We start from the raw sequence: 21,153 nt of genomic DNA, 5'->3' as shown, positions 1-21,153 counted from the left end.
AGAGTAAGTTGTCGTGTCGTCCCCCATCCCCCGTGAGTGAGACCCTGTGAACTGACCGGGGGTCAATGAGCGCCTCCATCACTGCGGTGAAGAGCAGAACCACACAGGAGCAGCAGAAGGCGGCGCCGCTCTGTTTCTCCTTCTCCACGGAGTAGCGGGTCTCCAGGTCCGGGTCCACGAACCTCAGGGACAGACGGTTGGTGTGTTTCCCCTTCAGACTGAGACACACAACAAGCTCAGGTTTTATCATTATTATATATTTATACAAGATCTACCTGCTCCATTTCCAGTGCTGCTGCAGTTTGGGACTGAGACCACAGGGGTTCCCAGGGGACAGACAGGTGTCTACTTACGCCTGGACCGTCTCCCTCTCCAGCAGCGCCTCGTTCAGCAGCTTGTTCAGCTCCTGTTCGTTCTCCTGAGCGTCAATCACCCGCTCAGCCAGGTCCCGCAGACGCAGCCGCCTCCGGGGGTTCGGGAAGGACGGGTTCACCACCTCAGAGACATGGAGAAACACAGAGATACAGAGTGAACACCTGAACCTGTCACTCAGCTGCTCTGTAACAGCTTCATCATCCTCCTCATCAGGAAGGTCACATGACCGTCTGCTTTGTACTCTGACATCAGTTTACACAGTCACCTCCTGACCGGAGGAGGGTCTGGTCTGTGGACCTGTCAATGAAGCTCTGGGTTCAATCTGAGGTTCATTAGAACAGAGTGAAGTGAAACCTCCCGATCTGCAGAATGAACTCTACATCCCTCTGTGAGCTTCCTACTCTGAACATGATGGAGCTCCGCCCACCGAGGAGCTTCAGTCTGTCAGCAGGTTCACAGGAAGACTACCAACCAGACATGATGTAACATGGACTGAGGAGGAACTCATTAAATGTTGGAACGGGTCTGAACCCTGCTCAAACAGCAGCTGTGGTTCTGGAGCTCTCAGTGGGTCCATAGAGAAGAACCAGAACCAGAACCACTCTGAGGAGTGACGCGGCAGATACAGTACACTCACAGCATCCCCACATCAGTTTAATAAATCTATCCAGACATACAGAGGTTACAGCAGGAGATGTGTTCACTATAGAGTCTGTTCTGTTGGACTCTGACTGAACGTCTAGTTCAAGTCATGTGATCAACAGATTGAGTGTCCCAGAGGATGAAAACTGGACAGTCTGGAAAAGGTGGTGGAGAAGAGGACGCTGAGGAAACTATTATCCATATTGGATAATCCTGACCACCCTCTCCACCAACTACTGCAGGGGCAGCGGAGCACTTTCTCCAAAAGACTCTTCCAGCTCCGCTGTCACAAGGACAGATACAGGAGATCATTCCTGCCGACCACAATCAGACTATTCAATAACTCACCTCTGGCAAAATCCATCACACAACAATGACACCCTGGCACTGCTGTCTTGTATGTTGTTTTGTTCTAATCCATTGCACTGTTGTTTAGGTTTAGGTTAGTTTTGTTTAGTTTAGTTGATTTAATATTATTCAATTTTATTGTATAGAATGTGCATTTTTTTTAAGTTATATAAAATGTTTTGCCCTGTACATGCTGCTGTGACATAAAAATTCCCTCTGAGGGATTAATAAAGAATATATCTATCTATCTATGAACCCTGTACTGTCTGCAGGAGCTTCACTCTGATCTCAGGTTCATATTTAGGTACAAAGTTGTTCTCAAATAAAATCCTTAAGAACAGTTATCAGGATTTATAAAGTCCATCTGTCATCTATACTCTTTGTATCCTGTGCAGGAACACAGGGGGCGGAGCCTATCACACCTGTCTTTAGGACAGCAGTTTTAAAGTGTGAGTTGTAAACACCCTGCAGCCAGCAGGGGGCGTCTGGTTTAGTTACCCGTGTGTCCAGCTCCTCCGGATCCTCCGGCGTGGTGCACGCTGTGTTCACGCTGCCGTTACACTCCGTGGTGTTGATCAGCAGCGGAGAGTTCCCATTGGACGAAGTAACAGACAGCTTCTGATGGGAGACAAGGAAACAGGAAGTAGAAAGGGACACACTGTCTTACACTTTCAAATGATGGAGTAAATGATCTAAAGTCAGTGAAACAGATTTGTGTGTTCCTGATGGTCCTGATCTTCTCGCCGGTCTGCTTCTTGTCTGAGGGCGGAGCTTATCTGAACATTTACAGCTTTATGACGTTGAGCACCATGACAGGATTCAGGTGGGACTTCCTGTCACATGTGCTCTCCGGGCTGAGGAGGTGAACATTTGAATATGTAAGCATTATCTGGGTGGGAGCGGGGCCTCGGACTCACCACGCCGTTGATGGCGTTCTTTCCCATGGCTCCTTTAGGAACGACCACCAGGTAGGTGTCGATGCCTCGCTCCCTCAGGTAGTCGCAGCGCTCGCCTCCGTACCCCTCCTCCACGTCGAACTCCCCGTGAAGACACTCCATGGTGCTCTGTGAGATGTGGACTCGACTATCCAGAGGTCAGAGAGGCTGCAGTGATCTCCATGGCAACAACACAGTTTAACTTCCACCATACAAAAGGTTATTACATGACAACACAGCATAACAGCTGTGATGAAGAGGAGGGTGAGTTGAAGAATAAATATCTGTTGGTACTGATACTATATTAGAACTTAGAGCTGGCTCTACTGATGACATCATCGACAAACTGTAGATCTACAGGTGACATCATCGACAAACTGAAGATCTACAAATGACATCATCAACAGACTGAAGATCTACAGGTGACATCATCGACAAACTGAAGATCTACAGATGACATTATCGACAAACTGAACATCTATAGGTGACATCATCGACAAACTGAAGATCTATAGATGACATCATCGACAAACTGAAGATCTACATCATGTTGGAGGTTTTATCGGATCTATTGCAGGGTCCAAACGTTTGACAGCTTCAGTAACGTGACAACAGTCGGTTCACACCTGGTGACCCAAACAGGAGGGTTGGTCTTCATCACTCTTCATCATTAATGTTCAGTGAGGTCAGGTGACTAAAGTCCTGACTCCTCCTTGCTCTCTGAGGAGTATTTGGTTCCTCCTCCTGCTGCTGCAGGATGGCTGCTCCTCCTCACAGATCGAATCGGATCAGAGGGAGGAGCGCTTCATTTAAACATGCTGTCAGATGGTTGGACCTGGTTCATGCTTTCATTCATTCAGTCATGTGATGATCATGTGTCTCTGTGCTTCCTAATTGTTCTTTAGCTGTCAGTCATCAGTAACACCTGAACACCTGGAGCAACACCTAATCTTCATCATCGTCATCCTCTGCCCCTGACCTCTTCATCCTCAATACCTGACTTCTTCCTCATTCTTCCTCAGTCCCTGACCTCTTCCTCCTCCTCTTCCTCAGCCAGTGACCTCTTCATCCTCCTCTACCTCAGTACCTGACCTCTTAATCCTCCTCTTCCTCAGTACCCGGACCTCTTCATCCTCAGCCCCTGACCTCTTCCTCCTCCTCTTCCTCAGTACCCGACCTCTTCATCCTCAGCTCCTGACCTCCTCCTCTACTTCCTCTGCCCCTAACCTCTTCCTCCTCCTCAGTACCCGACCTCTTCATGCTCAGCTCCTGACCTCTTCTTCCTCAGCCCCTGACCTTTTCATCCTGCTTTTCCTCAGTCCCTGACCTCTTTCTCCTCCTCTTCCTCAGTACCTTTCCAGGTGTGTTCTTACCCTGGTATCCCTCCCGCCTCCATCTTGTTGGCCACGGTGACGTCGGTGGACCAGACATCATACTGCCAGCGTTTTTGACCCAGAACTCCTCCCAGGACGGTTCCACTGTGGACCCCGACCCGCATGTCCACGTCGGTCTGGGTCTTCTCCCGGACGTACCTGCAGTCGGTTTATAGAGAAACCAGATTAAAGACAGGAGACAGGGAGCTGTCCCTCCCTGGACATCACATCCCCGTCCCTCCCTGGACATCATGTCCCTGTCTCCCCCCCATCAGTCAGAGCGTGAAGGACACTGAATAAATCCATCATGTGGAGTCGGTCCAAAATGTTACATCACATCAATCTGATGACCTCAGAGACACTTTATACACATACAACGATCAATGAGAGTCAATGAGGGTCCATCAGAGTCCTTCGGCGTCCATCAGAGTCTTTCAAAGTCAATCAGAGTCCCTCAGAGTCCTTCAGCGTCCATCAGAGTCTTTCAAAGTCCATCAGAGTCTGTCAGAGTCCATCAGAGTCCTTCAAAGTCCCTCAGAGTCCTTCAAAGTCCGTCAGAGTCCGTCAGAGTCCTTCAAAGTCCATCAGAGTCCGTTAGAGTCCATCAGAGTCCTTCAAAGTCCGTCAGAGTCCCTCAGAGTCCATCAGAGTCCTTCAAAGTCCATCAGAGTCCGTCAGAGTCCATCAGAGTCCTTCAGCGCCCATCAGAGTCTTTCAAAGTCAATCAGAGTCCTTCAAAGTCCATCAGAGTCCGTCAGAGTCCATCAGAGTCCTTCAAAGTCCATCCGAGTCTTTCAAAGTCAATCAGGGTCCATCAGAGTCCATCAGAGTCCGTCAGAGTCTGTCAGAGTCCTTCAAAGTCCGTCAGAGTCCGTCAGAGTCCTTCAAAGTCCATCAGAGTCCGTTAGAGTCCATCAGAGTCCTTCAAAGTCCGTCAGAGTCCCTCAGAGTCCATCAGAGTCCTTCAAAGTCCATCAGAGTCCGTCAGAGTCCATCAGAGTCCTTCAGCGCCCATCAGAGTCTTTCAAAGTCAATCAGAGTCCTTCAAAGTCCATCAGAGTCCGTCAGAGTCCATCAGAGTCCTTCAAAGTCCATCCGAGTCTTTCAAAGTCAATCAGGGTCCATCAGAGTCCATCAGAGTCCGTCAGAGTCTGTCAGAGTCCTTCAAAGTCCGTCAGAGTCCCTCAGAGTCCATCAGAGTCCTTCAGTGCCCATCAGAGTCTTTCAAAGTCAATCAGAGTCCTTCAGAATCCGTCAGAGTCCATCAGAGTCCTTCAAAGTCCATCAGAGTCCGTCAGAGTCCATCAGAGTCCTTCAAAGTCAATCAGAGTCCATCAGAGTCCGTCAGAGTCCATCAGAGTCCGTCAGAGTCCGTCAGAGTCTTTCAAAGTCCATCAGAGTCCGTCAGAGTCCATCAAAGTCCTTCAGAGTCCGTAAGAGTCCATCTCAGTCCATCAGAGGGATCAGTGCTACTACACAGAGGACAGACTGAGAACAGTCAGAGGGCAGACTGAGGACAGACAGAGGGCCGAGGACAGCGTGTACTTACGAGATAGCCTCCACCATAGCCAGTCCCATCATGATAGAACAGGCGGCGTGGTCCTCCCTGAAGTCTGGTAGTCCACAGATACAGTAGTAGCAGTCCCCCAGGATCTTTATCCTCAGCTGGTGGTACTTCTGACAGGGGACACAGGGAATACAGAGGACAGTCAGAGGCACACAAGGATACAGAGGACAGTCAGATGGGGACACAGAGGACAGTCAGAGACACGCATGGGGACACAGAGGACAGTCAGAGACACACAGGGGGACACAGAGGACAGTCAGAGACACACAGGAGGACATTCAGAGACACACACAGGGGGACACAGAGGTCAGAGAAACACAGGGGGACACAGAGGACAGTCAGAGACACACAGGGGGACACAAAGGACAGTCAGAGACACACACGGGGACACAGACAACAGTCAGAGACACACAGGGACGCAGGACAGTCATGTTCATGTTGCGTGATTTAGGCTTTTATTGTTTTGTTTTGATCATTTAAAGTGTCTTTGAGTATCTTGAAAGGTGCTACATAAGTAAAATGTATTATTATTATTATTATATTACTATTATTATTGCCATTGTTATTATCATTATTAGCATCATTATTATTAAAATAACAGAGGATTTTGTCTCGGACTCAGACCTGAGCAGCACACAGCCGGTTTCCTCCATTCATTTTCTGTCATAATGTAATCCAGCTGTTTATAATCCAGCTGCTGCTGTTACGCATCACTTCCTGTCAGGGCCTCAAAATAAGAGCTTAATGTGGCAGCAGTGGAACCACCAATACAGCACTGCCACATGATGCTGCACTGCGACCCTGCATCACTGTGAGGTTGCAAGGCAACCAACAGTGACTCCAGGAAGTAGCTGCGAGCTTCAACTCCCCATAAAACCTTGGCATGTTATTCCTGCACCTCTGTTTGTTTTACAGATTAAATAAATGAGTTCCAACGAGCTGCTCTGCAACATCACGTAAAAAAAAAACATCCCACTGGACACGCTGAGCCAGCAGAATGACATCAGCACGGACCTGACACCGTTAGTGTGAGTGTTGTAACTGTGTGTGAAGCATCATTCTGGAAGTGTTTCATTAAAATGGTTTATTTACATCAACAGCAAAAATAACTTCCTTTTAATAACGATTAATAATCAGTTAATCGATAACTGATATATGGGCTTTGATTCCTCCTGTTTGCACTGTGAATATGTGCGTGGTGTCTCAGGTGAACTCACCGCAGCCAGCTTGTCGAAGCGGGCGAACAGCTCGTTGAGCAGTTTGACAAGCTCCTGCGCGCTGCAGGATGACGACAGCTGCGTGAAGCCCACGATGTCTGCAAACAAAATACTGCAGGAGACACACACACACAACAACAACAACAACGACGACAACAACACATCAGAGCTGACATCACGGCGGCAGCATGAACACAGTGAAGACGTCACTTCATCTGACCTTCGGTGCTGAATGTTTCTCGGTCAGCTGGCTCTCCTGTGCACTCTGAGTGACGGGCACACATCTGTCTCAGTGATCGACTGGGTGTTAATGACATAGTGACAGCAGCAGCGACGGATGTATTAGTGGTAGTAAGCAGCAACGGTTCTCATCCCGGGTGTCAAATCAGTGGTGTGACCTCATCGTTCTTCATATTGAATCGTTCTCTCTCTCAGACACACTGACATGCTGCAGAGTGTCTGTGGTTCAGTTTTGAATGAGACTCTATGAGACTGTGACGTTGAACCCTGTGAAGGATCCATTCAGACTGCTGTGAAGCATCATTAAACTGTAGTTCTGCAGGTACAGTGTGAAACATGACATGGTAGTATGATCGCAGCAGACAGCAGACACGCACGACTGTTGGGACTTTTGGGACTGGTGTTACAGACTGAAGGACTCTGTGTTACAGACTCTGTGTTTCTGGTGTCTCTGACTCGCTGTTACAGACTTGCTGTTACAGACTCGCTGTTTCTGACTTGGTGTTACAGACCGAAGGACTCTGTGTTTCTGACTCTGTGTTTCTGACTCGGTCTTTCTGACTGCAGGACTCGGTGTTAGACATGAAGGACTCGTTCCAGGTGTTACCTGACGTTCTCGTGGCGGTACATGTACATGGTGTTGAACTGCTGCATCTCTTTCTGACTCGGCTCTTTCTTCATGTCCTGAAGCATCTCATCAGCAATGTGCTTCGGAAGAATGGAGAGCAGCAGACGCTCCTGTGGAGGACAGAGACAGAGGACAGATGGAGAGACAGACAGTTGATTGTGAGTGTCACTGAGTTTGATGAATTGAATGATCTGACAGTCGAGCGACATGTTCAGATGAATAATATCATCATCATCATCATCATCATCATCAGTGAGTGAAGTCATGCTCATCGTCGGCTGACCTTAAAGCGCCCCGACTGTCTAAACTCTGATCTCAGCTCTTTATTGATTATAAAACAGCAGAAACAAACACACAGCCGCTGGGCTGTGTGGACTTCCTGTAAGTTTGTGATGTCACAGCAGCAGGAAAAAACTGTTTAATCTGAAACATCCAGGAGCTGTGAGGAAATATGTTCTTCTTCCTCAGCAGAATGAGGAAAAACTCCTTCAACCACATCTGTGATGTGAGAACATCAGCTCTGTGACTGGAGACTCTACCTTCGTTACAGATAGTCATCTTGTGTTAATATGAGGTCAGTGTCTGACAGGGGATCTAAGTAATGGACACTCATCACAATTTGAAACGTAGCCTGAAGCAAACAAAACATGGCGGTCGGCTGCTCGCTGATCACCTGATCTGAAACACTTCTAACACAACAAGAGAGAGGAGGGGAGTACCAGCAGGGCAGGGTCCACACGGAGCGCACGGTGCTGCTCTGGAGACCAGCGGCCTCAAACTGTCAGTTTGACCCAGACGCACAGCTGACGTGTCAAAGTCAACACACACACAGACAGACAGACAGACAGACACAGACAGACAGACAGACAGACACACACACACACACACATAAACAGACACACACACATAAACGGACACACACACACGCACACACACATACATACACACACACACACACACACACACACACACACACACACACACACACACACACACACAGCTTTCAATACTCTTATCAAAATGTGACGGAGAGGAAACAAACGGCTGAGCGCGTTGGCTCTGTGATTACAGCTGACACCATCTCAGGAGGCCAGTTGCCATGGTAACCAGCAGCAACCGGATGCTCCTTGATTGGCTGGCGGCCCTCGTCTCCCGGCAGCCTTTGCTCCTCCATTAGTATTCCGGGAGTTTCTTCCACTCATCGTTTTATCAGGCTTCTCGTTATGTTTTTCCTCTCCATCACTTCTCACCCACACACACACACACACACACACACACCCACACCCACACACACACACACACACACCCCTCTGTGGTGCAGACCATCTGTTCTAGAAATAGTCCTGATGCAGAGAGCCCAGTGGCCCCAGACATGAGGAGGGGAGCTGACTGTTGACAGCAGCAGCTCCGACAGACATTATAATAGATATTATGTCATATATTTATAAAGGTGTTACAGTGTGTCTGCACTGTGTGTCTGTCTGTCTGCTCTGTGTTCCATGTGAGGGTTCGTCTCCCTCTGCTCTGGACAGACAGATGAACATGACGCGGTCTGCTCTTCTGTATTTGTAGGTGACAATGTTCTGTCCAGTGACCCGTGAGCAGAGAGTCGGAGCCGTGACCTCTGACCTGCTGCTGGCTCTGCTCCTCCAGGTTCAGTTTGACCTCCAGAGACTGTCTCGCCTCCAGAAAGGCCTTCCGATGCTTGCGGTCAGCCATGTAGTAGGACATGACGCCCACTGTGATGGCACACACGTAGATCACGAGGTTGGCCAGAAGCTGGAAGACAAAAAGAGAACCAACGTCAGAACATCAGACGAAGACAGAAGATACGACCTTGCAGAGCTCTGAGGAGGAAACTATTCACACAGTCATCGGTGTGCACCTGTGAGGATGAAGACACCACATGATGACAGCATGAGGATCTACTGAACATGAAGCCTGTGGAGGACATGCCGCAGCTCCGGCTGGTCTCCCTCGGCTCCACTCGGATGGGATCTGATCCTGTACGCACACGATGACTTCCGTTTACATTTCACTTCATCACGCGTTGTTTTCATAACCTGAGACAGGTGGAAAACATCCCGACCTCCTTCACATGTCCAGAGGTTTAGACTTCAGGAACACATGGCTGGAAGGTCGTTTGTTCCAACGGCTGTCACACTTTTCAACACCAGCCTTAAATAACATTTCACCGTACTCCATTTCATAGCACCTGACTCTTTTCCACTTTTTCCACTCACCCCAAGCCGTATTTATTTTATATTTATTCATTTTTTGTATATATAGTTTGTGTGTGTGCATTTTATATTTATTCACTGCTCTTATTTTTTTCTAAAGTAATTTTTTTTTATCTATCTTACTTTATGTATACGTATTTGTACATTTTGTCTCATTGTGCGCACCTTTTTTTGTGTTTCTTTGCTGCTGTAACAACTGAATTTCCCCACTGTGAGATAAATAAAGAGATCCAGAAACACACATGCTTTATGTTATCTGACTCTTCTGTCTGAAGAGAGCAACATCCGAACATCACCGTACCATCCTGCTACAGATACGTAATATATGACGGAAACGTTCGGAGGACCAGCTGCAAACACAACGGACAGCTCATCTTCAGTTTGCATGTCTCAGGTGGTTCCAGTTTGAGGGTGGATGTATTCACTCAGAAGATGGAGGCACAAGGACAACATGAAGGAAGGAGGCGGAGCTACTGCTGCTCCCTGAGGAGAAGGGTTGGTGTAATGACTGACGGCGGCCTGGGACACCTCCATGTGTCCTCCATGTGTCCAAAGCTGCCGGACTGACGGATGATCTGATAACGCGGTCGTCCTGAACCCTGTGTGGTCATGTCCACTATGACCTTTAACCTGTCTGATCTGATCAGATGGTGATGTGATGTTTCTGCAGTGTTTCTCTCCTGCAGTCACTGAGATCTGTTCAGATTCAAAAGGTTTACAGATCAGTCAGACACAGAGGAACATCTCCTCCGAAGTAACTTTCATCTGTACTGTACTGTTCTATGTTCTGTCTGTTGTCAATCAACTTCACGGTTCTGGTCCAGTAGAACCACCTGGCTGCTGTGTGGAGCAGTACGAGTAAACTTAAGGTTCAAAGTGTCGGTTTGTTCTGTGGTTTACAACATGTTGAAACAAGAACAATTATTGTTCTTATAATATATAAATATTATCTCTAAAAATGATCCGTCACATGTTTCTGCTTTTAGAGCCCTGTAGTGAACACGATTTCCCATGAACCCCGGCGGTATCACATGACTCGACAGACCAGCCGGACCGGAGGAAGTGCTGCTGTCTCAGGTGGTTCCAGTTTGAGGGTGGGGACTACTTTCAGCATCGGATGAATCTGCATTGTTGTGGAGAGTTCTGGTGGCAGCAAGACGTCCAGGTAAAGTCCAGAGAGTGATGATGATGATGATGATGATGAAGGTGATGATGATAATGATGAAGCAGCGATGAGAGGCAGACACACACACAGAAGGAGGCTGCTGCTGCTGCCACAGAGGGCGCTGTTCTCTGTTTATATACCTGAGCTCATCCAATCACAGCAGCCTGCGCGTGCCACGTGCACGCGCGCGCGCACACACACACACACACACACACACACACACACACACACACGCACACACACTGCAGTTTAAATGATGACAGGGTTCATGTAGAAGACAGGATTTATCCTCCATCTGTCTGTCCGTCTCTGTCTGAACAAGTGTGTCTCAGTCTCTCAGGTAACTCAGGACCACTCAGAGCAGCGCCCTCTCTGTACTTCCTGTGGTTACCATGGTAACACAGTGAGCTGTGGCAACAGGTTCAAAACAGTGAGGCATCGTTGGTGGCAGCAGCAGCGCCCGGTCGGAAGCAGAGGCTGTCAGTCAGTGAATGTCTCCACGACGATCAGATCACTTCTGACTGATGTCACGATGCTGACAGTTTCGTACAGTTTGTGATGAAGCTCAGTGCTGCTGCTCATCTTCACCCGACCTCCAACAATGAGCCCCGATACGGACTGATGGACAACACGATGAATCAGAGTCAGACTGTGTGCTTGTATCAACCTGCAGCTCGACGTGGACGGTGCTCTGAATCATGACCCGACTACACCTGCTGATGATGACCAGGTGAGCTGATCGAGAGCTCCGGAACGACCCAGTCAGAGGACTGCAGGTGGATCAGTGCGATGTATACGATGTACGTGACAGCTCCCACCCTCCCTTCCCCAGTCTTACCTGCCGGCCCAGGGCCGCCCCCTGGATGTCCTCCTGTTGCTGCTGGGCGATGGTGACGCCCAGAACCAGGGTGTGGACGCTGCAGGACACGGTGGTGATGAGGACAATGGGCGTCAGCCTCAGCGGCAGAGTGAGGAAGAAGGAGAAGCTGAAGAAGGCCTGCCAACCCACCGTGTCACTGGCCTGGTGGAAGCGGGCATAGTTCAGCCCCAGGTAGCAGAAGATCTGCGCCGCTATGAGCACCCACAGGGCATAGGGCACCACCCGTCTGGAGATGCGGTCCGGCAGCAGCCCAAAGCGGCACAGCAGGTAGAGGCTGACGTCTGCCGCCAGTCCCACCGAGGCCACCAGCACAGAGGCCAGCTTGTCGGATGTGTAGACCACAGTGCACATGACGATGACGTAGCTGTCGAACAGGGCGGCGAACACCACGAGCACCAGCAGCGTCTCGTGTCTCTGTCGCCGGAAGTAGGTCTGGTACAGGTTCTCCAGGGACTCTGGCGCAAAGGTGAGCCGCATGAAGCGCGGCAGGCAGAGGCAGCATCCCGAGCTCCGCACCGTCACCTCGTGAGTCCGCCCCACCGCCTGCCCGGGGTCAGAGGGCAGCGTCACCGAGCAGTCCACCGAATACTCTGCGGAGTACTCGGGCTCGGAGAAGGCTCGGTTCCGAGGCATGCTGAGAGATCCGGTCAGAGAGCGTTAGTCGTCCTGCGGGAGAGAGACAGCGTTCAGGTGAGCATCACCTGCTGGAGGAGCCTCTGCTGGGTGTCCACGTCTGTCCCCTCTCAGCCCTCATGTGAGGTCTGAACACAGCAGCAGGTCGACTGTCAGGATGGAGCTCCGCCTACATCGCTGCATCCAATCGCTGCTTTTGGGCTGTCCTGTCACGGCTCACTGAGAGCCCGCCCGCTCTTCATCAACGTAATCCAACAGTCCAACTGCTTGTATGTTCAGGTTCACATACGTGAGTGTTTCAGCTGCTGCTCTCCACCCGGGTTCCCCACAGCGGTGCACTGTGTCAGAGTGGATGACCTCATCACCGTGTGACCAGCTGAGTTAATGTCTGAGGGACTTCCTCCGGCTCCATCACCCCTTTGAGGCGGACAGCTCGCAGCATCCTGGGCTTCCATAGCTGCTCCTCATATGGCCTGGAGAGAGAGAGACGAGAAGAAAGTCAGCGGGGACTTCAACACAGAGGTTCATGTAATTAACAACAGAACCTGATGAACAGAACCAGTCCAGAACCTGTCTCCCTCCTCAGATCTACCTCTCCACACCAGGTCTACATGGACAGCATGTGATTAAAGGTATATTTCAGGAGAGTCTTCACCTCCACCTTCATACAACCCAGCAGATGGCAGAGAGTGAGCAGGTTTCATCCTCTTCATCATCCTTCTCCTGACAGGATGAAGAGGACCCCAGCTGAACCTCTGATGGTGCCTGGCGTGTTATTTGTATGACGAATTGAAGAGTGACCCTCCGTTTGATAAGAACAGCAGTGATGGTTTACTGGGTCACATCTGTGGTTTGTTTGAACACAGCCGATGTTAAATGGTCAGATTTTGATTCGGGGTCTGGCACAGAGCTCCCACTAAGGGCCTACCGAGCTACATGTTGCGCTACGTCACACACAGGTGGAGAACACACACTGAAAACACGGAGCTCATGGTGTCCACACACACACACACACACACACGCTCACAACGAGCCCGGGGACTGGATGGAACCGCTCTCCGGTGATACCGGGACCGATGTCCGCCTACAGACCGTTAAACGGCAGCTGGATCTGGGTGTGTGACAGAAACTTCCCCCCGCCTCTCCTCACTCTGTCCGCGGTCTGCTCTCCCTCCGGCAACTCGGCCTCTCCTCCAGACACCGACACAACACGGACATGATGTGCCTCCTCTTACCGACTGATGCCAGATTGGTCTCCTCTGGGCGCGCGCGTCCTCCTCCTCAGACCGATGTGTGTCACGAGCCCGCCTCGCACAGCAGCTCACACCTGTTCACACCTGCTCACACTCACACCGGATGAAGAGTTCCGCCGGGGCCACGAACCGCTGCTTTCTTTGCCCACTGTTTTCCGCAGGCGACACAGAACAGCTTCACCGTCAAGTTAGAAGGCACGAAAAACAACGTTTCCGGTCACTTTCAAAATAAAACCTGAGCTGGAAAATGCCCCCTTTTCAATGTAAAAGTAAAGGAGTGTATGGAAAATAATTTCAATGTCCTTTAAAGTTCGTATGTATTTTTCATTTGGTATTGGTGGGATGGAAAGGCAGTGTTATAGAGCCGTGTGTGTGAATCAAATATTACCGCTACACACAATATGTATTCACTTTATCTGAGTCACTTTATTTAATTAAATGTTGTAAAAAGTGAATTTGAATGAGTTTCACCCTTACAGTACACTTCAGCTGCAGGTCATCATGGTTCTACAAAAGAAATAATCATAAACCTCATTCAGTGATGAAGACCATGACATGCGAGGAAGCGTTGCCACGGTTAAACAGCTGTTAAAATCAGATGCTGTGTTCCAGATGTTGTACTTGTGCACTGACACTCACTAGTCTGAGTGCATCAATGGTGCATGGAGAACGGTCGCCATCTTGACTACGTAGAGGAAGGGGCGGGGCCACAGACCTAAAGGATTTTCACATTAAAAGCACGCTGCAGCTGTTCCTGAACAGTGTTTCTTTTCCACTGCTGCTGCTGGACAGAAGAATCAGTATGTTTATTGACTTAAACAGAGGACACAAAAACACATTGATTTCTGGGTAAAATAATTAAAGCTGCAGATATTTTGGAGGGTGATGTGTTCACATGATGAGGTCATTTCCTGTCAGTGCAGAACAGCAGTGTGTGATTTAAAACAACACAACTCTGTCAACATTCAAGTACTCAGTAAGTGTCCTGACATGTAAGATTATCTGTTAGTGTACTGAGAGACAGATGTCATCTGGAACACAGCAAAAGTGTCCAACATCAGTGGAGCTTCAGCACACACACACTGCACACTACACACTACACATTACACACTATACACTACACACTATACACTGTACACAACACAGCTTCCGTCTTTCTTCTGGTATTTTCTGTCTAACTTGACACGACCATCACTCGTGTCCACATTTTGTCCAGGTGTCCCCGCCCCCTCTAACTCCACCTGCTCCCTCCTCCACCCACCTGGACGTGAGGACCAGAAGTGGAAGCTGCAGGCTGCGGGGACAGATCGGACAGGTGTCCTCTGGGGGGGACAGAGGAGAGTCTGTGGTGCCTTCAGGACTCTGCAGATAGCCCTGAGAGGATGTAGACTCTTTATCTAAACCCTGTTTTGTGTCTGATGTGGGAACTCCGGAAGTCTGAAATAAACTCTTTTAATCCGTTTTTTTTAAATTCTGCATCAATAAAAGACCACAACCTCCATGTCTGATCTTCCTGATGATACAATATAGGATCAGTAATGATGATAATAATCGACTGTATGGTCAGATGGTTCATGGTATCACGTCTCCACAGATTTAAAAACTAATCAGAGTGTCCTGATGGGAGACGACGCTACATTATTATTGGCCTCTATTCATAAATGAGGATTCATTAAAAAGCCATTAATTACATGATACTGTTCACATGTAGTTAAACATTATGCTGCCGTGCCTCAGCGATGCCTCCCAGCTGGACTGGATGATTCCTCCCACAGTGAGATGTAACTGATGGTCAATTTCATGTTCACTGAGTGCCAGAGTTAGTTAATGAACTGGTGAGTTCAACACAGACTAAACCAGGAAGGACTTTAACTGCAGCTCAGACCCAACATCATCTGCCTTCAGCGTTCCATGCTGACGGTCAAGGTCACACTGCAGAGGCCCAGAGCAACGCTGTGTGGTGGATGATGATGATGAGAACATGTCAGTCTGGGAATCGGCTGTTGTCTCAGGTCTGCTGCGTCCACAGAGAACGCACTAATTCATTTATCTGAGGATGTCCCTGATGAGGTCAGCAACGCTGATGGATTACCACAGAGATATAATTAATAAAGAGTATAATGAGAGAGGAGGAGACGGGGCTGCTGATGGAGCACATAGACTAACATCTGACGTCGTAGACAGTTTTTCTTCACATGACATAAATCAGCATGAGTTATTTCATAGTTTCGATGTCTTCAGTTTTGTTCTACACTGTAGAGAACAGCCAAAATAAAGTAAAGCTTCAGACTTGTGACAGATGTGTCAGAAAGAAGCAGCTTCCTGTGTGAGTCTGATGAGGTCTCAGGTGGAGAAAGAAACAAGAGGAGCTGATGGTCTTAAAGACAAATCTAGAAATATGAATATCAATGGTAATATCATGACATCATTAGTAAAGAATAGTTTTTATTGCCTGCACTGATAAACTGTTAAACTGGCAACACAGATATTTATGCGAAAAACTCAACATACGCGTAGCAGTCTCGTCACGTGGTAAAAAAAACAAAAACAACGCGCTCTGGTCGTGTGACGTCAGGACGCAGCGTCCCCTGCCTGACGCTGCTGACGTGTAGTTCGGGAAGTGGCTGTGGAACTGCCTTTAGCATGACGGTAGCTGCTCTTCATCACTGATAGTTCAGTATGAGATCAGCAGAGTTAGTGTTTAGCTCTCTTGTGAAATAACACGCAGGATAACACGGACTGGCTGACTGCACAGGTAGGATACGTCAACGGCAACTACCGGCAGCTAGCAGGGCTGACTGTAGTGGCTAAACGCTATTAGCTGCACTCCGACGCTTTGACGTAACCTGGATGTTTTCTCACGTTTTTAGTCAAACATAAAAGATTTATCATTCACAGTTTTCACCATTCACCTTCCTGCCCTGCTTGGTGGCTCATTCTGGGAGCTGCTAGCCCAGGTAGCTGAGAAACAAAGAATCTGCTGCGTTCACATGACAGCCGCCAGGCTCGGTCATCAGAACGACACGGTTCGCTCTGGTTAAACTGGAGACATTGTCACAGTCAAAGCTGTCAAAAAAATAGCTAAATCGACCTTTTAATTTAAACCGGGGAGAGTCTCGGAGGCTTAAACTAACTTAGCATCGGTCACACAACATTAGAGCCAGCCTGACAGCCTGTCAGAGCTGCACGGTCCACCTCCTCATCCACTGCAGTCAGATACCTGTGCAGGTAATACAGGTCCAAACTTTTACATAGTCTCCACAGTTTTACTTTATTATAAATATTCATTTTGAAGTTGATGAAAAGAACAGTTACAGCACACTTCATTACAGAATGATTATTACAATGAACACTACACCTGGAGCTGATGATTCTTGATCATCTGCTGAGTTGTTGGTCCATGAAGTGTGAGAGGACAGTGAATAATGATCATCTGGAGTGTCTTCATATGTCTCATGGTCTCTGACCAACAGTCCATAAACATCACAGTTACCGTGACAACGAACAGAGAGCAGAGCTGCTGTTCCAGCTGCAGCAGGTCGACTAACCCTCTGTCCTTCACAGGTGGGGCTCAACACCGCAGGTGTATGAAGAAAAATGGGGAAGAGGAGGGTGCCAGATCTGTACAGAGCCCCCTTTCCCTTATACTCCGTTAAAGTGGACCCCGGTTCAGGGCTGGTAATCACAGCAGGAGGGGGGGGGGGCCTCTAAGACCGGCATCAGGAATGCTTTGGTGAGTGCTGACGGTCCAGTGTTTCACTGATGGAGACGCTTCTTTCAATATTATTACATGTCAGCGCACTGCGGCTTTGGAATACACACACACACACACACACACACACACACACACACACACACACACACACACACACAGGAAAACAGCTTCAACAGTCTTGACAGCAGCTTCTTCATTTGGACTGGTTAGTTTTCCCCTCAGCATGTTTTTCTAAACTCTGAATGTGTGGTCAAAGTGTTGAAGCTCTTTTCCTCATTTAGTTTCACTTTGTCTGTTCACATGTGTTTTCTGTCTAACACCTCACACAGTACTGTATCCTGCAGTGGAAAGTCTCACCTGCTCAGTGAGTGTGTGAGTGGATGTGCGCGTTACAGTCTTTGTGAGTGTGTGAACAGTGAGTGTGTGTGTCACAGACCTCTGACTGTGTATTGCAGCACTTCCTGGACCTGCAGCTGGTCGGAGACCACCAGTACTCCGCCACTCTGCTCCACTCGCACGACACTGACACGCGTGCTACTATGAACATGGCCGTAGGTAATGGCGTGGTCGCCGCGGGACAGGACGGGACCTGCTGTCTGCTCGGCTTCAAACGCGGCACACAGAAAGGAGGCGGAACTAAGAGAGAAGGTGAGTCTTACCTGAGTCTACCGGATAAACGTGATCTGTGTGTCACGGTTCTTTGATATGGGACTCTGTTACTGGAGTGTGGCGGTGTTCAGCAGGGACCGGTATGATCCAGTAACTGATCGTGTTTAGCAGCCAACGGTGTGATCCAGTAACTCTGATCGTGTTCAGCAGGGACCAGCGGTCAGACGGGTGCCGCCCGACGACGAGCAGGGAAAGGCGACAAAGTTAGACAGGACGGCGCCGCGGCACCCGGAGACGCGTCTGAGACGAAGGACGAGACGCCTCTGGTCTCCGTCTCCGGTCTGGGCGAAGTGCAGTCGGACCTGAACCCTCAGGACCCCCTCCAGAAGGTGGTCCGGTTCAGTCCCGACCTGAGCCTCCTGCTGACGGGAGGCACAGACGGACACGTCCGGGTCTGGGAGGTAAAGCGTATCCCTTCACAGCAGCTGTTTGACCGCTGCGTCCTAAATGCGTTTTCTCCTGTTATAGCAGACTATGACGGAGTTCTCTGTTGTTGTTGATTTGCGTTCTTTGTCGTTTTCCAGTTTCCATCCCTGAAGAAGAAGTTTGACTTCAGAGCACATGAAGGGGAGGTAGAAGACTTGGACATGAGTCCAGGGAACAAGGTGAACCACCGACACCTCACGTAGTCCAACATAACGTCTACTGCACTCTGTCTGTCAGTCAGTCAGAGTTACAATGAAAACATCTCTTCTTCCATAATTCTGGTGGTTTATTATAAACAACACCTTCAGATTTGCTTGTTTATGAAATAAGAACTGAAGTTATGATGATAACATTTCAGTGCGGATGACCTTAATAATAAAGTGTTGAAGTGAGACGATGCTGAGAGTCTCAGTGTTTCCTCAGGTGTGTGTGTGTGTGTGTGTGTGTGTGTGTGTGTGTGTGTGTGTGTGTCGGTTCCTCAGTGTGTCGTGTTGTCCTGCAGCACCTGGTGACGGTGGGCCGGGACTTTGCCTGCAGCGTGTGGAGCGGGAACCAGCTGGCAACAGGTCTGAACTGGAATGAAACCATGCCTCAGGTAGCAGAGAAGACGTACCGATACGTGGCCTGCAGGTAAATGGGAGTCCTGGCCGATCGCCTCGGGGTCGGTCCGTCCAGGTCGTGACGGTTGTATGTTCATGTGCTCCAGGTTTGGACGGGTAGAGGACCAGAAAGATGCCCTGAGGCTGTACACGGTGCAGATCCCCCATAAAAGACAGCGTAGACCTCCTCCCTGCTACCTCACCAAGTGGGATGGGCGGAGCCTGCTGCCCATGCTGACGGCCCCCTGTGGTCCTGAGGTCATCTCCTGTCTGGCTATCAGGTACTGATCCGTTAACACACAGAGGGAGGGGCCCATGGTGCTGCACGCAGAGGGGACTGTTTGGACTTTTCAGAATAAAAGTGTTGGGTTTCCTGCAGAGTTAAAGTTGGACTGTCTTCACAGTGACTCTGGAACGTTTCTGGGTCTGGGAACTGTGACGGGATCAGTAGCCATCTACATCGCCTTCTCCCTGCAGGTAACACGTAGAACCACAGGGCATAGATCACTCGCACGTAGAACCGCAGGACATAGATCACTCACACGTAGAACCATGGGACATAGATCACTCACACGTAGAACCGCAGGTCATACATCACTCACACGTAGAACCGCAGGACATAGATCACTCGCGAACAAATGCAAGTCATACATCACTCACACGTAGAACCACAGGGCCTAGATCAGCCAGCAGCCCTGCTGTTGTCTCAACATCTGTCCCTCCCTGTGCTGTCTCACTGTCTGTCCTGTGTTGTCCGTCCTTTTTGTTGTCTCACCGTCTGTCCTCTGTGTTGTTTCACCGTCTGTCCTCCGTGTTGTCTGTCCTCTGTGTAGAAGCTGTACTACGTCCAGGAGTCTCACGGTATCGTGGTGACCGACCTGTCCTTCCTGCCCGACATCCTGAAGGACACGGACATCAGGGGGACTAATGAAACAGCCATGCTGAGTGTGGCTGTGGACAGCCGCTGCCAGGTCCATACCGTCTCCAGCCCCAGTATGTCCTCCACCATCATCATCATCAGTATCAGTGAACACGCTAACATCATGTATGATGAGCTCCCTCTGTGTCTCCTCCAGGATACTTCCCCGTGTGGCTGGTGCTGCTGTGCTGCGGCCTCATGGTGGTGGGCGTGGTCTTCCTCCTCCAGTACCTCTTCCCAGGACTGCTATAAACAGTACACCTGGTGTCTCAGGCGTCCCAGCACGGCACCAGAACTGGACCCCCTGCAACCACAGTGGGACAGACGGGACGTTGATATCCATCAGTTCATCTTCGTTGCTGCAGGGATGAAGATCAGGGTCATGAATGTCACCAGGCTTTTTATTCACATATTTAAAGAGCAATGTAAAAAATATAGAGACGATTTACACACATGTCCGTTTAAACACGCTGAAGAACTGCTCCATGTGCTCCTCTATTTTATCCACTAGTGGGCAGCAGAGAGCCCTCAGCCCTGTCAGTGAAGATGATGATGACTGCAGTGTGTTCAGGCTGAGGGAGAATCATGTGATCTAACAGGATGCATATGTGGAAACTTAAAGATTTTACTGGAGTGAAAAATCTTTTATGAAACCTTTGATTTAAATGTTCTGACTGCGTGCGCACACACATGCGCACACACACACACGCACACATGCACACAGACAGCAGCTGCAGTGTTTGTATGACGGTGTCAGGTCTGAACATTCAGGGCAGTAGGAACACTGAACACATGATGAACTGTTTTCAGTAAGTAATCACACGATCAATGCAGTCAAACCCATGATAATAATAAAATGAAAAAAATAAACTTAGCAAAACTTAAATCAACATTTGATTAATGTGAAGTAACTCTTTCCTGCTTATTTTCACAATAAAAGTCTGTTGTGTACCCCTTTTATTTCATTGCAGTGTTTACATCAGAGTAGGTTCCCTGTTACCATGGAGACATTCAGCATCCTCACACACACCCGCAGCAACAGTGTAGCTTTAGCTAACAGCTGCTGCTTCAGTTTATCAAGTTCACCCTTTGCCTTCAGCCTCAGTTTGAAAAGTTAACGTCCTTTCATCACGTGCTCTGACAGCGCGATGACTGAAACATCCGACCAGAAAGAGATTGTATTTGGATGTCTCCTTTTTTTAAAAGTCGGTTATCATCTCAGGACATTCCTCTGAGCTTTAACAACTACATCACAGACGTGTTGAAGGCTGTGATACCAGAGTACCAGAACTCCCAGATCAACAAACTCTCAATCTACTGTAGGCAAAA

The 21,153-nt window shown here is 49.0% G+C and overlaps 2 protein-coding genes across 4 annotated transcripts in view; one reads left to right on the top strand and one right to left on the bottom strand.

The window, feature by feature from the left end:
- The window catches only part of adcy3a (adenylate cyclase 3a), a 27,561-nt gene extending 13,870 nt beyond the window's left edge, over positions 1 to 13,691 (bottom strand). For 2 of the 3 annotated variants that reach the window (XM_069172057.1, XM_069172059.1), the window contains exons 1-11: positions 13,479 to 13,691; positions 11,569 to 12,716; positions 8,955 to 9,104; positions 7,305 to 7,435; positions 6,458 to 6,569; positions 5,223 to 5,350; positions 3,674 to 3,832; positions 2,283 to 2,448; positions 1,864 to 1,983; positions 354 to 505; positions 57 to 218 (exon numbers count right to left, since the gene is read on the bottom strand). In XM_069172057.1, the coding sequence (XP_069028158.1) occupies positions 57 to 218; positions 354 to 505; positions 1,864 to 1,983; positions 2,283 to 2,448; positions 3,674 to 3,832; positions 5,223 to 5,350; positions 6,458 to 6,569; positions 7,305 to 7,435; positions 8,955 to 9,104; positions 11,569 to 12,243 (1,955 nt within the window). In that variant the 5' untranslated portion in view covers positions 12,244 to 12,716; positions 13,479 to 13,691. The remainder of the gene's footprint in view (positions 1 to 56; positions 219 to 353; positions 506 to 1,863; positions 1,984 to 2,282; positions 2,449 to 3,673; positions 3,833 to 5,222; positions 5,351 to 6,457; positions 6,570 to 7,304; positions 7,436 to 8,954; positions 9,105 to 11,568; positions 12,717 to 13,478) is intronic. The other variant, XM_069172058.1, reaches the window with a different exon arrangement.
- A 2,405-nt stretch (positions 13,692 to 16,096) lies between these two features.
- Positions 16,097 to 20,784, top strand: preb (prolactin regulatory element binding). Its single transcript, XM_069172030.1, is given in 11 exon segments — positions 16,097 to 16,251; positions 17,061 to 17,189; positions 17,191 to 17,229; positions 17,667 to 17,859; positions 18,031 to 18,281; positions 18,405 to 18,485; positions 18,809 to 18,936; positions 19,013 to 19,186; positions 19,310 to 19,382; positions 19,739 to 19,898; positions 19,982 to 20,784. Coding segments are annotated over 10 exon segments (1,290 nt in total). The 5' UTR covers positions 16,097 to 16,251; positions 17,061 to 17,093; the 3' UTR covers positions 20,077 to 20,784.
- Positions 20,785 to 21,153: the final 369 nt, after the last annotated feature.

Source organism: Embiotoca jacksoni, unplaced genomic scaffold (genome assembly GCF_022577435.1).
Source record: "Embiotoca jacksoni isolate LCO1_2020_lvr unplaced genomic scaffold, fEmbJac1.0.p SCAF_50, whole genome shotgun sequence".
In the NCBI taxonomy this organism is placed as follows: Eukaryota; Metazoa; Chordata; class Actinopteri; family Embiotocidae; genus Embiotoca; species Embiotoca jacksoni.
This window is presented reverse-complemented; position numbering and strand designations above follow the sequence as displayed.